The sequence below is a fragment of the Bremia lactucae genome, linkage group LG13 (genome assembly GCF_004359215.1).
Source record: "Bremia lactucae strain SF5 linkage group LG13, whole genome shotgun sequence".
Lineage (NCBI taxonomy): Eukaryota > Oomycota > Peronosporomycetes > Peronosporales > Peronosporaceae > Bremia > Bremia lactucae.
Genome location: NC_090622.1, coordinates 3,260,696 through 3,274,144, shown reverse-complemented (window position 1 = coordinate 3,274,144; position 13,449 = coordinate 3,260,696). Strand labels below are relative to the sequence as shown.

General features: G+C 47.6%; 2 protein-coding genes across 2 annotated transcripts; one reads left to right on the top strand and one right to left on the bottom strand.

Annotated features, from left to right (window-relative positions):
- The first annotated feature begins 4,248 nt into the window (after positions 1 to 4,248).
- On the top strand, positions 4,249 to 7,161 carry CCR75_009590 (uncharacterized protein). Its single transcript, XM_067967629.1, has 2 exons — positions 4,249 to 4,351; positions 4,412 to 7,161. Exons 1-2 carry the CDS (start codon positions 4,270 to 4,272, stop codon positions 6,928 to 6,930), a joined length of 2,601 nt encoding a protein of 866 aa, XP_067823305.1. The 5' UTR covers positions 4,249 to 4,269; the 3' UTR covers positions 6,931 to 7,161.
- An 89-nt stretch (positions 7,162 to 7,250) lies between these two features.
- CCR75_009591 (uncharacterized protein) lies at positions 7,251 to 8,831 on the bottom strand (the record flags this gene model as incomplete). Its single annotated transcript, XM_067967630.1, has 2 exons — positions 7,251 to 8,691; positions 8,755 to 8,831. The coding sequence occupies 2 exons, from the start codon at positions 8,829 to 8,831 to the stop codon at positions 7,251 to 7,253; spliced, it is 1,518 nt and encodes a 505-aa protein (XP_067823306.1).
- Between the last annotated feature and the right edge of the window lie 4,618 nt (positions 8,832 to 13,449).

Genomic DNA, 13,449 nt, shown 5'->3' with positions numbered 1-13,449 from the left:
TTCCCGACCCCTCAGTGGTCGATGCAGAACTCATGCGTCTCGCACGCTGGTTCTTGCCATCGCCCTTTAGGAAGGGAGTCCTCTCGCTGGGCATCTTTGCCCCAGCAGGGACCCTGGCATAGCAGCGAGCCATCATATGGCCGCGCTTCCAGCATTTGTAACAGACAACATCTGCAGTGCCAACTCCATGACAGTGGCATCTGACCTCTCGGCCGATGCCTCATACCAAGCCGTTGCCAAGGCATTGTTGTAGGATTGCTCCTCGACCAAGGCAATTTGGATTGCCTCTTCCATCGCGACAGGCCCTTTTTAGAAAGGTGCCGTCGACGATGGAAGAGGCAATCCAAACTGCCTTAGTTGAGGAGCAATCCTACAACAGTGCCTCGGCAACAGCTTGGTATAAGCCGTCGGCCGAGAGGTCAGATGTTTAAGTCGAATATCTTGGCTGACGCTTTATTATGCAGACCAGACATCGAGATTAGACACCAGGAAAGTGTGTCTAGTACGAATACACAATTTCACCTGTCAACGTTGGCAGTGATGAAGGTATGCCACGTGACGAGCTCATTGGCCTCTAAGATAAAAGAGAGCTACAGTCAGGACGACCATTGTCGCCTACTGTTGGATCACTTTGGTGGACGAAACGTTTCCCTTCCGTCACACCTAAAAGCTAAGCTAAATTGCTTTAGCTACAGCGATTGCCTGTTATGGCATCAGCTGTTCCCTTGTGATCCCTTGAGAATCTATGTGCCTCATCACACAGATCTCAAGCTGACGATCCTTCACGGGCTCCATGATGCGCCATCTAGTGAGTATTTGGGCCGTGAAAGATATTCTTACGAGTGTCAGAGGAATTTTGGTGGCCACACCTATATAGATGGGTGGCCGACTATATTCGCTCTTGCGAGCAGTATCAGCGTATTAAGCCTGCACCGTTTGGCATGCCGCCCGATCATAAGAATCGGACGGGGCTCGACGTCTTTGTAGACAGACTGAGCAAAATGGTGCACTTAGCACCATGTAAAACATCGGTCACAGGAAAGGAGGCAGCTATCTTGTTCCTGGATCATGTTTACCGACTACACGCGATGCCTCAGTCCATAGTATCGGTTCGGGATCCACGGTTTACGTCTGGATTTTGGCGACATTTGTTTGAGCTGCTAGGTAGCAAGCTCCACACGTCGACCGCAGATCATTCCTCAGACCGATAACTAAATTGAACGTGCCAATCGGGTCGTGCTGGATGTCTTACGCACGATTCCAACTCCCAAAGAGTGGACCAAGCAATTGCCTTTTGTGGAGCTCACTATAAATAACAGTGCTCACGCCAGTACGGGTGAGACACCGTTTTATATTAACGGACTGCACCATCCTCGGACGCCAGTCACCATCCTCGGACACCAGTCTCGTTTGTTCGCAGCCCGAGCCTCGGTGGGGGAGGGCACCTCACTATGCTCAGTGCGAAAGAGGGCCATACTTTCGTCAATATGACGATGACCCGCGAGGATATTATTCATCTCAACGACAAAAACTTGCCCTAGTGACCCTGCCAGTTTAGCAGTGGTCAGTCAAAATACGCCTTATGAGCGACCTCTCGGCGGTGTCATAGGCAAGTTTGATGCTAAAAACGTGTGCGAGGCTCAACATTTTGTGGATGAGCGATCAGCCATCACACGAAAAGTCCGTGACGCAATGGCAAGCATACAGAACAAGCAAAAAGAATATGCGGACCGCAATGGTCGCAAAAATAATGAACGCCTTAGAGTGGGATAGAAATTACTATTAGGTACTGCTATGCTACCTAAAACTGCAATTTCTGTACTTCCAGGAGGTACTACGAAGTTGTTGCCCCGTTTCATTGGGCCCTTTAGGTAGTAGAAGAGGTTGGAGACCTTAATTATAGGCTCATTCTTCCTCCGTATTTGAAGACGCACCCCGTATTTTACGCGGGTCGTCTGAAACGGTATGTAGACCCGTACGAGGTCACATATCACAATCCGTCTAAGGAGACCGATGGTGATGCCGACTGTGAGTCGAGCGTCGTTCGGGTGAGGGGGACGGCGAAGGCGAAAAACTGTCAGCCGACCGACTCCTCCCACCACGAACAAAACTCGGTGAGCGAGGGACGTCACGCGAGTAATGCGGATCCCTCAGCAAAATCCTTTCAAAGAGGTCCAAGTGAGTCTTCAGGCGTTCATAATCCTGACGATCCTTCGCTCGGATATCCTGAAGATCCGAGTTCAGTCTTGACCCTCATCCGCAATACGCCGTTCGGCAGTGCTTAACGTGTGCGACTAAACGGACGAAGGAAAGGCAGCCGCAATTAGGTGGGTGAATTCGCCATTTCTATCGGGCGCCGCCTGCTTTTATGGATGCGGGTGGGAATCAACGCTTCCTTGTTGGAAGGTTGCTTTCCCTTCGCTCCGTGAGGCAAAGGTATCGAATCTTCGTCCAATGGAAAGGTTACCCGAAGAATTTTGACTCTTGGGAACCGATCGATACCCTACGTATTGATTTGCCCGACTTGGTGGCTGCCTATGAAAAGGAGCACCAGCTGAGGCCTCTTCGCTAGTCTCAAGTAGCTGTGGGCGTTTCGACTAAGGCATTGGACGCGGCCGGCGAGTTAACGCTGCGCGTGCACTAAGTGCGAGGTTGAGTGGGCGTCTTCGCAGACGACCCACCAACGTGGTTCCTTTAAGGTGGCATCATTGGCGCCGTTTATGGAAACACAGGTCGCTAGAGTAATTGAGAGAACTAGCGGCGCGTAAAGCTGCTCGCAGATCCTCGCTCCTCTTTGACGAATTAAAAATGTAAACTCGTTCTTTAAGGGGATGGTGTAACGGACTAAAGTTGCCATAATGTTACACAGTCCCCGTTAAGTACACTTCGTGTGCTAAAGGGGATGGTCAATTACCAAATTAAATAATTAGACCCAGCACTCGGGTGTGGTTCACATTTGTGACCAACCCTCGTGTATGGAATGCACATAGGTGCATTCACGTTCAGGATGTCGAGCGTAATAATATTATCTAATGAGGAAAAGTATTTATGGAAAAATATGAATATACAGTCCTCCCTCGGATAACTTGTAGCATTTTTCCTATTAGTTATCATAGGTTATTAGTTACCGGATTACACTAAGTAATAAGTTAGCAACCATAGAACGACCACGGAGGACGTCAAAATATATACGTTGTGTAAGGTTAATTTTTGATCGAGGATACATTATCTGAGGGCTCTCTGTGAGGAGGTCTGATTAGCAAAGAAGGGGTGTCCGGATTTATTCTTCTTTATTATTGTCCTATTTTTGTAAATGATATCTATTATTATTCTCATAGGAATTTTATGGAACGAGATCATGTGCAAAATCACTTTTTTACAGCTCCAAAGACAGCTGGTTAAATAACCAGACAACTTTTAAATTAAGTACGATAATCCTTTTAAGGTCGAACGATTTGCGAAATCTGCAACGTTGCCAGATCATGGACTATCTGCTTTCGCGTTATGTGATTACTATAAAAGTTGCTGCTTCTTTTTCCGTAGTCAGGACAGCAGCAATTTTATTATCAATAGTTCATATCAGGCTCAACAAATAATGAGAAATTCAGGGTTTTTTACTGATATAAAACTAAGGTAGCGGGCGTACTTGTGAATATACTGACCATACGTATTTACTGTTCTGCACAATATCGCATATAGGTTGCTTTGGCGACGTCGTTAAATGCCCAAAAATTAAGACATCCTTGTGGTGGACCACCTGCAGAGGCGACAATACAGCAGCAAATCAGAATTGATAGTCTTTCTGTTTATCAACCTATGCACATCATTTTTCATCGCAATAATTTCCAGGTTTTGCTCCGAACAATTACAAAAGCATTTTCGCTACCACTTCAAAAGATGCTTTCGGTATTCTCAAGTCACTCGGGATTTCAACAAAAAAGTGAGATTGTGTTTTCTTTTCGGCCAACCAACATTGAATATCGCTTCTAGACTTAATTCTGGAACTGCTATTATTAAGAATGATCAAATGACGTCGTTGCGCAACAGTACTTGCTGTCACACAGTAAACAAACAACACTGTACGTATTAGTGTAAATTGGGCGTGTGACAGCTTACAAAATAACAATTCATATCCGTGCAGTTCACATTTGCTCCCAAAAAATAGGTCCGCTCCAAAAGTAGCACTCAGATCACAACGCAATTCCTAAGTAAGGTAGCATTTCGCATAGGTTTACGCACACGTTGTGGCGACGTAGTACGGTCGACACCATGCCTAAGGGTGAGGACATCGACGTGCCACTTCTTCAAAGCAACTCTTTCCGCCAGACTGTGCCACGCACGAAGACCGACCGTAAGGAGGCCCTTCCTTCTTCCCCCTCTGATCGTACTAATTCGTCTTGCATGCGTACAGTACATCACAGTACGATGGACACGGACGAATACATTTGCTATGGAGACCGAGTTGCGTTCCTCTGCGAGGGGCAACTATTGGCCCTTACCCACAAATTTAACCTAACGTACCAGCAAATGGCGTTGCTTGCGGCCTCGACCCTCGCAACGGGTGGTCTCATGGGCATTGCCGGCTTTTTTGTCTGGCGCAAAGGTCTTTTTCGCAAGCGCTACGCCGCGCTCTTTGGAAACGACGTGTATAACGAAGGGAACGATTCGTGTGGTCAATGCGAGAGTGTCCCACTCCTGGGGGGTGACGACGACCTTTGCTTTAAGACGCAGACCAGTCCTTTTCTAACGACCAGCGGCGTCGCGGGTGACGCCGATACACCTGTACATGGCTCTCGTGCCACGCACGGGTCCGTGGCGTTTCAATTGTTTGAATTTGACACGAAGAAGCAACAACTCGTGTTTGCAAGTGTCGGGTTACCTGTGAAATTTGGTACACCGCTTATTGTGGTCCACGCCGACACGGGTCGCGCGATTCGGTACTTGAGTCATCGAGGCGCCGTGACGATTAGCAAACCGCCCGTGAATCTGGCGTTCCATCGACAAGTGCGAGCCAGTGGCGTTGGCATGGACGACACGAGGCAGACACTGAAGCGATTGGCGCTCGCGTCGCGTCGGCACACGATCCTGAGCCATCAGACGCTTATGTCCGAGACCGACTCGAGTCGCGTGATTGACACGAGGATCGAAAGCCGCGACGAGAAGGAATTTGAACTCGACAGCCGACGAGAGACCACGACTGCGTCCTGTGGATTCATTGTCGACGTGGTGGATTCGAGTCCGTTCCAAGGTGCCCCAAGTCGCGTCGTTCCACGTGGTCGCAAGCTGCAGAACCTCACGAACGCTCCACTGTACCAACAGCGTCCGCGCAGTCGAAAGATGCAGCAATCCGTGCGTTCCTTGCAATACAATTCCCAGCGTCACAGTCTCGACTTGACGCCGGCGTTCCAAGCAGCTGTGAGTGACCCGCGCTCACGATTTGGCGCTCGCGACGACAATTCTGTAAATGCGGCAGCGACGCGTAGCCGTCGTCGCGCCTCGAGTTCGTCCGCTGGAGCGATTCCGAGCTCTAGCGCCATCTACCGCTCCATCTCCGAGTCTTACATGAACCTCGTGTCGGAGTTTAGTGAGACGCTCCAGCAGCAACGCGACCGACAACGGGACCGTCAAGAGCTTCGACGGCGCCAGAAAGCGCTCATGAAAGACCTGCCCAACATGTCGTTTAATAACCCTCTAGGCAAGTTTTACGTCGCGACCGTAGAGCCTGTGCGGCACCAAGTGACGGGAAGCAATTACCGCCTCCCCGTGGCCCCGAGCGACGAGTTTCTGCGATGGGGTCAGCCCATGACGGTCGTTGCCAAATTTAATGGACGTGCGTGTGGCATTCGACCGCGCGAGTACTACAAGGACAGCGATTTGTACTTGACCACGGAGGCGAAACCCACGACCATGATCCCGTTGCGCGAAGATGGAGACCTCAAGTGTTTGGCCAAGGAATCCACGCGGTATTTGGCGCACTTGGAGCATCGACGCGTGCACTTGAGCGTCGGCACGTACAATGTCTGGATGATGCCACGCAAAGTCAGTGCGTTTACGAGCTGTTCGCCCAAGAAAAACACGCGCGCACGGTTGATTGGCGACGTCTTGCCGCCCTGTGATGTGTGGGTCCTCACCGAGTGTTTTGACCACCGCGCACGCGAGCTCTTGCTCCAGAAACTGTCGAATGCTGGCTACTTTTTCTTTTCTCCGACCGTGGGTCATAAGCGCTTGAACAAGTCCAACATGCGCAAGCTCTTGAACGGAGGCGTGGTTGTCGCGAGCAAGTACCCGATCTTGAGTGTCCGCGTCAAGCTCTTTGAAGGCGCGTCAGCAGGCGCGGACAAACTCGCGGACAAGGGCGTGCTGTACTGCAAGATCCTCAAGAACGGCCTGCTCGTTCACGTCTTGTCGACGCACTTGCAAGCGTGGAACGACCACCTCTCGCGGACAATGCGGAAGCTGCAAATCAAGATGGTTGCGAATTTAATGCGCGCGATGGACATTGATCCCGTGAACGACGTCGTGCTTTTTGTGGGCGACATGAACGTCGACTACTGGCTGAACAAGACGAATCAAGAGTACGACGAGATGCTTGAAATGTTTGAAGCCAAGGACCCGTCGGTCGTGCGGCCGCATCAACTCGGCTCGATGTCCGACGGGCCCAAACGTTTGTCGGCTGCCGACTTGAAACACCGGCGCAAGTACAGCTTTGATCCCCGCGTGAATGCGCTGGCGGCCGAGGGTCTGAGCACCGATGGCAGTCTCGAGTTGCTCGACTACATTCTGTACTCGCGAAACCATCGGCAGCCCAAGACAGCGTCCAGTTGGGTCCAGCCTTTGACCACGTCTCACCCGTGGATGTGGCATAACCAACCGCAGTACAACTTGTCGGATCACTTTCCAGTCGTGAGCGAGTTTACGTTTGATATGTAGCGCGTTGCTGTGGAAAGAGAGGGGTTTTCGTTGTTTTCAATAGGACGCATGCAGTAGAGTAAAGAATTCGTCGTCGTCGAGACTCGAAAGTACATGACAGTGATTAAGGAAGATTGGTTTTTTGGGTTATGCTGTGTTAACTAACAACTTACGCACTTGAGTGACTGAATGCTGAATTTAAGAAAATTGATTTTTTTTTTCTACTTATCACAATGTTAATGATGTCTTTTTCAAGGCAACTTGTAAGCGAGCTTCTATTGAGGCGATCCAATCGAACTTTAAATGGACACCCATATATTGTAGTTTTTCCTAAAAGTTCGTTAGGTTCGCAGCGACCTTGACTCATGCGTCTCCGACTCTAGCTTGTCGTCTTCGCGACAATTTTCCATGCCTGGAATGCTTCTTTCATTGTCTTCTTTTCGACTATCGCGCTTCCGCTTCTTGCGGGAACTCTTGCTTTCCGCTTGGTTCGACGCCGTAGATTGTTTATTAAAAAATGAGTCCAATGAGTCTGTTGTGCTAAAACACTCGCAATTTTGGTGCGTGGCCCTCGAAGTGGCCCCTCCATTGCGATCAAGCTCGGATCGATCCGACTTGAGCGCCTCAGTTCGAGCTTGTCTGCAGCGAAGCTGCTCCTCGTACGCATCAACGATTTCCGGCACATCGGCTCGCAACTTGTCCGCTTGCTCCCACGTGTCGCCACTCTCGTCATAGTGTTCCCACCGCACGAGATACTGCCGACTCTGATGAAACACGCGGTGACTGACAATATGGTCGACACTGTAGAACGCGGCCCCTTGGTCCTCGGTTCTTCGTTTCCCGGCCTTGCGCTGTACATTAATGTGCTCACTTGCCTTCTTTCTCGATGGCTTGGTCAATTCTTGCGGTGGTCGAGTCTGCTTCGAATGGGATAAACTACGGTCCCGTGCACTTAATTTATACAAATCGATCCATTCTTTCGCTTGAGACGTCGCTTTACGACGTGTGATCCAACGTGGCGCTTCCGAGCCTGCCACGCGAACGTAGTACTCGGTTGTTTTACCTAATGTGCGCATGCCCAACACATTCGCTGTGGCTTTATTCCGAGACTCAACGCGTTCCTTCTTTGGCAAGCCTTCGATCGATGACTTACACGGCGACAATAAGCTTGAATCAGACTTTCTTTCATTCTGCTTTGGAGTCTTGATTCTATTTTTCAATGCTTTGGACCGCAGCGTCAAAGGAGATCGCGACTTCAGGGGCAACTCTTGAGCTATAAACGATTTCTGCTGCGGCTGTCGACACGGTGAAGAATGTGCTTGAGCCATGGACGCAGTCCACTTGAGACTATTGGCAATTAGCCTATCGTGGGCGACGTCCGCTGGAATCGCATCGTCCATATCAGTCGGAAGCTCAACGTCACTATACTCCGCAGCGTCTCCCCAGCCACTCATGTGGTCTACAAAATCTTGAGGAATTGGCGTGTCTTCAGCTCCACACTCGAGGTACCGATCTAAGCAGTCGTGGGCATCTACGGAAGTCGCTTGACGACTTGGTCTTGCTCGCTCGAGCACGGGCACAATGTCCCAAAAGAAGTACTCATTGATTCGTGCCACCAGATCTGCAATGGTTTTGTCAGTGGCGCACAAGAGATTAATCTGGTGCCTCACGTCCTGCAACTTCACGCTCTCGTCTTCCGGTTGCGATAGCACTCGCTGCAGCGCCTCGGAGATCTCCGTCACGTCTTTACAGCGCTCCATCAGCCGCAGCCACGTCGTGACGCTGCAGACAGGATACGGACCATCAGGGATTTGTATCATATATTAAGTTGAATGAAAAACTCACAATTGTCTGTCGTGGTCATCCACTGCTCCAGTGTCGGTGGAAGGCGTGTATGCAGTAGAAAGTAGAGCTGATGCCATGATAAAAAATATTGACACGAATTATTTTTGCGAATTCTAACGCATGCAAAATTGAGAATGTTTTTTAATTGCTTACAAACTTGTTGTGTTACCACCGAAAAGATGATCACTTGTGGCTTCAACTCACTAGAAATAGTAATTTTCGGGAGGTTGTCTTTATGTGTGCTCAAGAGCGAATTGTGCAAAATTTATCACAGGAAAAATGTCCCTACTATGTCCCTATTAGTCAGCTTGTTTTTTGGCTGCCCCCAAAGCGGGGCTTGAGAAAAATTGCCACTTCATGTAAAGAAGCAGACGAATGTGTTCAGTTTCTTGGGTTGTCAGCAGATTGTACCATCACTACGGGCGTTCATCAGTACAATGTGACTTTCCCTCGACATTGACGGCTGCCAGTTCAATGGGTCTGCATCAATGCTTATAAAGCTTGCGGTTGCAGTTGTCCGTGTGGTGCAAATTATTGACGATATCTTTGAAAAGGAGGTGGGAACATTTTGTCCAATTAAAATTTATAACACAATGGTTGGAAACCACAGTTCTCATGATGCGACTTTAGGACTAGACGCTATAAAAGAGACTCCACCTTTTCTTTTTGCCTAGTGTGCGTCGGAGTATTTCGGAAAAGGTCGTTAAAACAGTGGAAACTTAATTCAAAAGGAGAGTCGATCAATTATGATGTGGGAGATACATAATGGAACTGAGTGGAATTATTCTAATTGCGCAAGAAAACGTTTCAAAAAAGGTCTGATTGTAGCAATACCTTCTTTTACTTTATGGTCTTTTTTGGTGCCCTCCAACTATATTTTTAAGCCTCGTGCTGCTCTCAACCTACAAGGGCGAATGTAGCACCGTTCTCTCCTCGCTATAAAAAGAGGCTACCTCGCGCTAGAAAGACAGAGTATTAAAAGAAAAATTGTTTACTTATTACAAAATGTAGCGGGATGTATCGTTACATGGAATTAACACTTAGAGGTTGTCAATTAATTTATATTATATAAAACGTAGATAAAGTTTGGAGAATATTACTTTACATAGTAATGCTCGGAAAGCTTATCCATTGGGAGATATAGGCCATTTTATCTACTCGCTCCGCGGTCCAGTCAGCACTGGACGCACGCAAAGAGAGAGACAGATAATACTATATTACATGTTCTGTATTAGTATATAATTAAGTTAGTATTAAATAGATAGAAACAGAAGAACTTAATTTATAAATAGACTTTTTAATTAACCCTCTTATAAGCAAGTGTTTGAAGAGAGTCTTCCTCTGCATGTACTATGTGTACGTGAAGTGACGTGTGGCTACACTTGCACTGAAGCAGTACTATTCGGATGTGCCCCGTTACTCAAAATCTCTTGGACAGCAATAGGGATTTTCAGTATTGCCAGAACAAGTATCAAATTTGATCATTACCTATTTGAGCGAGTAAACTTAATAATATGGTGCACAACAACCCATATTAGTACGTAAGCCTAACAAAGGCGGCTTGATTATCAATACCTATACAAATTTTAGTTTTCATATTAGGAAAAACTTGTAAAAGGATGTTTCATAATCCTTGGTCTTCCACGCACACTTCGCAAGCGGCTACATATTCCGCCTCTGCGGTTGATTCAGCCACGATTGTCTCTCGTCTAGAAGCCCACGAAATTGCCCCCCAGCAAGGCAGTACACGAAACTAGTGACCGACTTACGCATTTTACTGCTGTGGCCGCGTAGAACGCCCAATCATCAAGTCATTCAAAGAAAAAATATAAGACTTTTGCCTTCCGATGGATCAATCCATTAACTTTATCAAGTCGACCTCATGATATCATGTGCCAGATTGCCAAGCAAAAGCTTCTTGATGGGTCAACCCACCAACTTTATCAAGTCGGCCTTCATTATATCATGTGCCACATTGCTAACCAAAGCTTTCTTTGACGCTTCACTCGCTGGCGACCATCTACCTCGACGGCTGATCCTCGGCCAAGCATTCCAACAAGATCGTTGTCCTAAACAACACGGTCAAAATTCATGAAGTAACTTGCAATCCGGCCCGACGTCGACCTCTGACAAATTAATCTTCAACTCTTGAGAAAATAGCTTGGTGACGTCTGGAAACCGATTATTCATCATCACCCTCACCCTCCGCTACATCTCGGCGAGCAGTATGTCGTCTGATAAGCTGCTAATGTTTTTTTTTAAATGTAGAACGACACATGCTTTAACACTCGGAGATCGAGTATTGATCGTACGCTTCAGGCGACGGCGGCTTCAACTTCGACCTTGCCTTCGTATTGCCCACGATTGCAAAGAAATGTCGTGGTCGCCGGCTAGCTACATAATTCCAAGCTAGGAGCTTGCTTGACTTCAAACATGGGCTGAGATTTCCACCATCTTGGAATCTCTTAAGTATCATAATCGAAGTCGGTTCCATACCCGGCAGAGCGAGGCATCTTCTTGTTTGTCGAAAATATATCTTCAAAATGTTTGCCACAAACGAGCTAATTGCGAAGTGAATTCAGACAGCAATTTAACGTAAAACTTATCAGTAAATCTCAATCTTAATTTGAATCAATCATCTCAACACTGAATCAATGTGTAACGGGGCGCTACGACGTGTACTGCTTCAGTACAAGTCCACTTCGCACTGCTTCAGTTGCGAGTGGTGCCCTACGTTATTTCACGTACACTAGTACGTGCAGAGGAAGGCTTCTCTTAAGGCAACTAGCTTTTAGAGGGTAAAATGAATACTGTATTAAATATAGTAAGTGTCACTTGTTCTATCTTTGTAATTGCTAACTTAATTATAATCTAATACTAACATGCAAATGAATTCTTATATCTATCTTATCTGCAATTCTCTCTTTGGTTACTCCTACAGCTGATTAGTCTGCGGAATAAATAGGTATAATGGTCTATACCTATATTTGGATAAGAATTCTGAATATTACTATATAAAGTAATATCCTGCAAATATTATCTACCTTTTAGATAATATATTAATTAACAACCTTTATGTGTTAATTTCATGTAGCGATACACCCCGTTACATCACACCTCCCTTAAACGACAATCACTCTATATGTCATTGGATGGGGTGGTCGCTATGTGACCACTAAATTTTTAAAACGATGTTGATTGGTCAGATCCATCATTTTAAAATCAACTCAGGCGGGGTGACGATAGTGATGCGCCTTCAGCTGCGGTTCGTGCAGCCGCGAATGACGCACTGTTATCTCTTACGGCAGACGTTCCGTCTGTCGTAGTGTCTTCCACTCGCACAATACTAGATGTTGCGAGTGCACGTGGTGATTCACCACGTGAATACGACCCCTCTTTGGAGGTTGACTCCGAATGCGAGTCGGATGAAGTGGCCGCCTCGGGGAGAAGTGGAACAGTCGCCTGATAAACGTCAGGCATCGATGGTTTAGTGGCAATAATAAGCGAGATAAAGTCTCGCTTATGCATGCCTGGAGCGCGTTCATTCGCAATGTCAAAGACATTGGACGCGAAGCCTGGCTTCAAAACCCTAACGCGAATCGCGTTAAATTTGAGAAAAGAACTCCAACCGGTGCAAAGTATAAATTGCATCGGCTGTCACGTGAGGCTGGGCTTCCATGCCTCACGTGGGGTGATCTCCATCCGTGTTGTGTAGACAACTCGAAGAGGGTAAAAGGGGATGTCTATTCCCTTACTTCGCCCTAGGGAAGGGCTCGCATCTATATTGAGATGCGTGACGCGATTGACGTTTTGTGATCGATTTACATGCGCCAAGGGCGCGTGCTTTCCGATGGGCCTTCAGAACCTTCGGATGGGTCTCGTCATACTGACGGACGAGGCCCTGAACGTCAGGAATCAGCTAGGAACGAGGCTCTTAGCTGTCATGCGAAGGTGGATAACCACGCCAGCGAACAAGATAGCTCGTTCGCTGCCCCTTCACATCACGGTGGTTTTGGATACGTTCCACAAGTAAACGCTGACCACCGTGGGAATCTACCAAAGGTTGTGGTGGAGGAGGCAACATTAGATCCGAACCGTGTCGGATTTTTTATGTCGAGGGTCGACAAAATCAATCACTTCCTCCATAATTTGGAGGAGGGACTTGAGCACGAGCGCGGCAAGCGTCGCTCGTTGCAGCAGACGGTGTAGGCTCACAATATCGAGCGGTTGGAAGACCGTTCGAAGAGTGCGTACTCCATGTTGGAGTACGAGCGGAAGTATCAGGATGTTCGCGATGAGCTGTCATTAGCTCATCGTAGTTTCGAGGATATTTGGAACCGGCATGAGAAACTTCAGGTTCAACATGAGAATCTGGTTCGCGACCACAAGAATCTTCTGGGGATTCTTGACAAGGGTGGTCAAATCCGTCCTCGGAAGAAGCCGCGTACTGATGGTACAGGCGGAGCCGACGTAAGACATAGGATGCGTTCGCGTCCTACAATAGGCCGTTACGTGTTGTGTATCGATCGGATGACGATCGATATAAAGCCGGTAGATCTTTAAAAGATTTATCGGATGGATACATTAAATGATCCATCAAACATAGAAGGTTCTTATCTTCTTTGTAGGCTTTCTTTATGTCATCAACTAAGGTTGATGACGGAACACTCGTAGTGAGTGTTGCAACAGTAAGAT

What these genes read in the sequence shown, in the direction of transcription:
- CCR75_009590 (XM_067967629.1), top strand. Translation starts at nt 4,270, where the DNA reads ATGCCTAAGGGTGAGGACATCGACGTGCCACTTCTTCAAAGCAACTCT. An exon ending in GCCACGCACGAAGACCGACC is followed by an intron (nt 4,352 to 4,411) that starts GTAAGGAGGCCC and finishes GCATGCGTACAG; the next exon opens with TACATCACAGTACGATGGAC.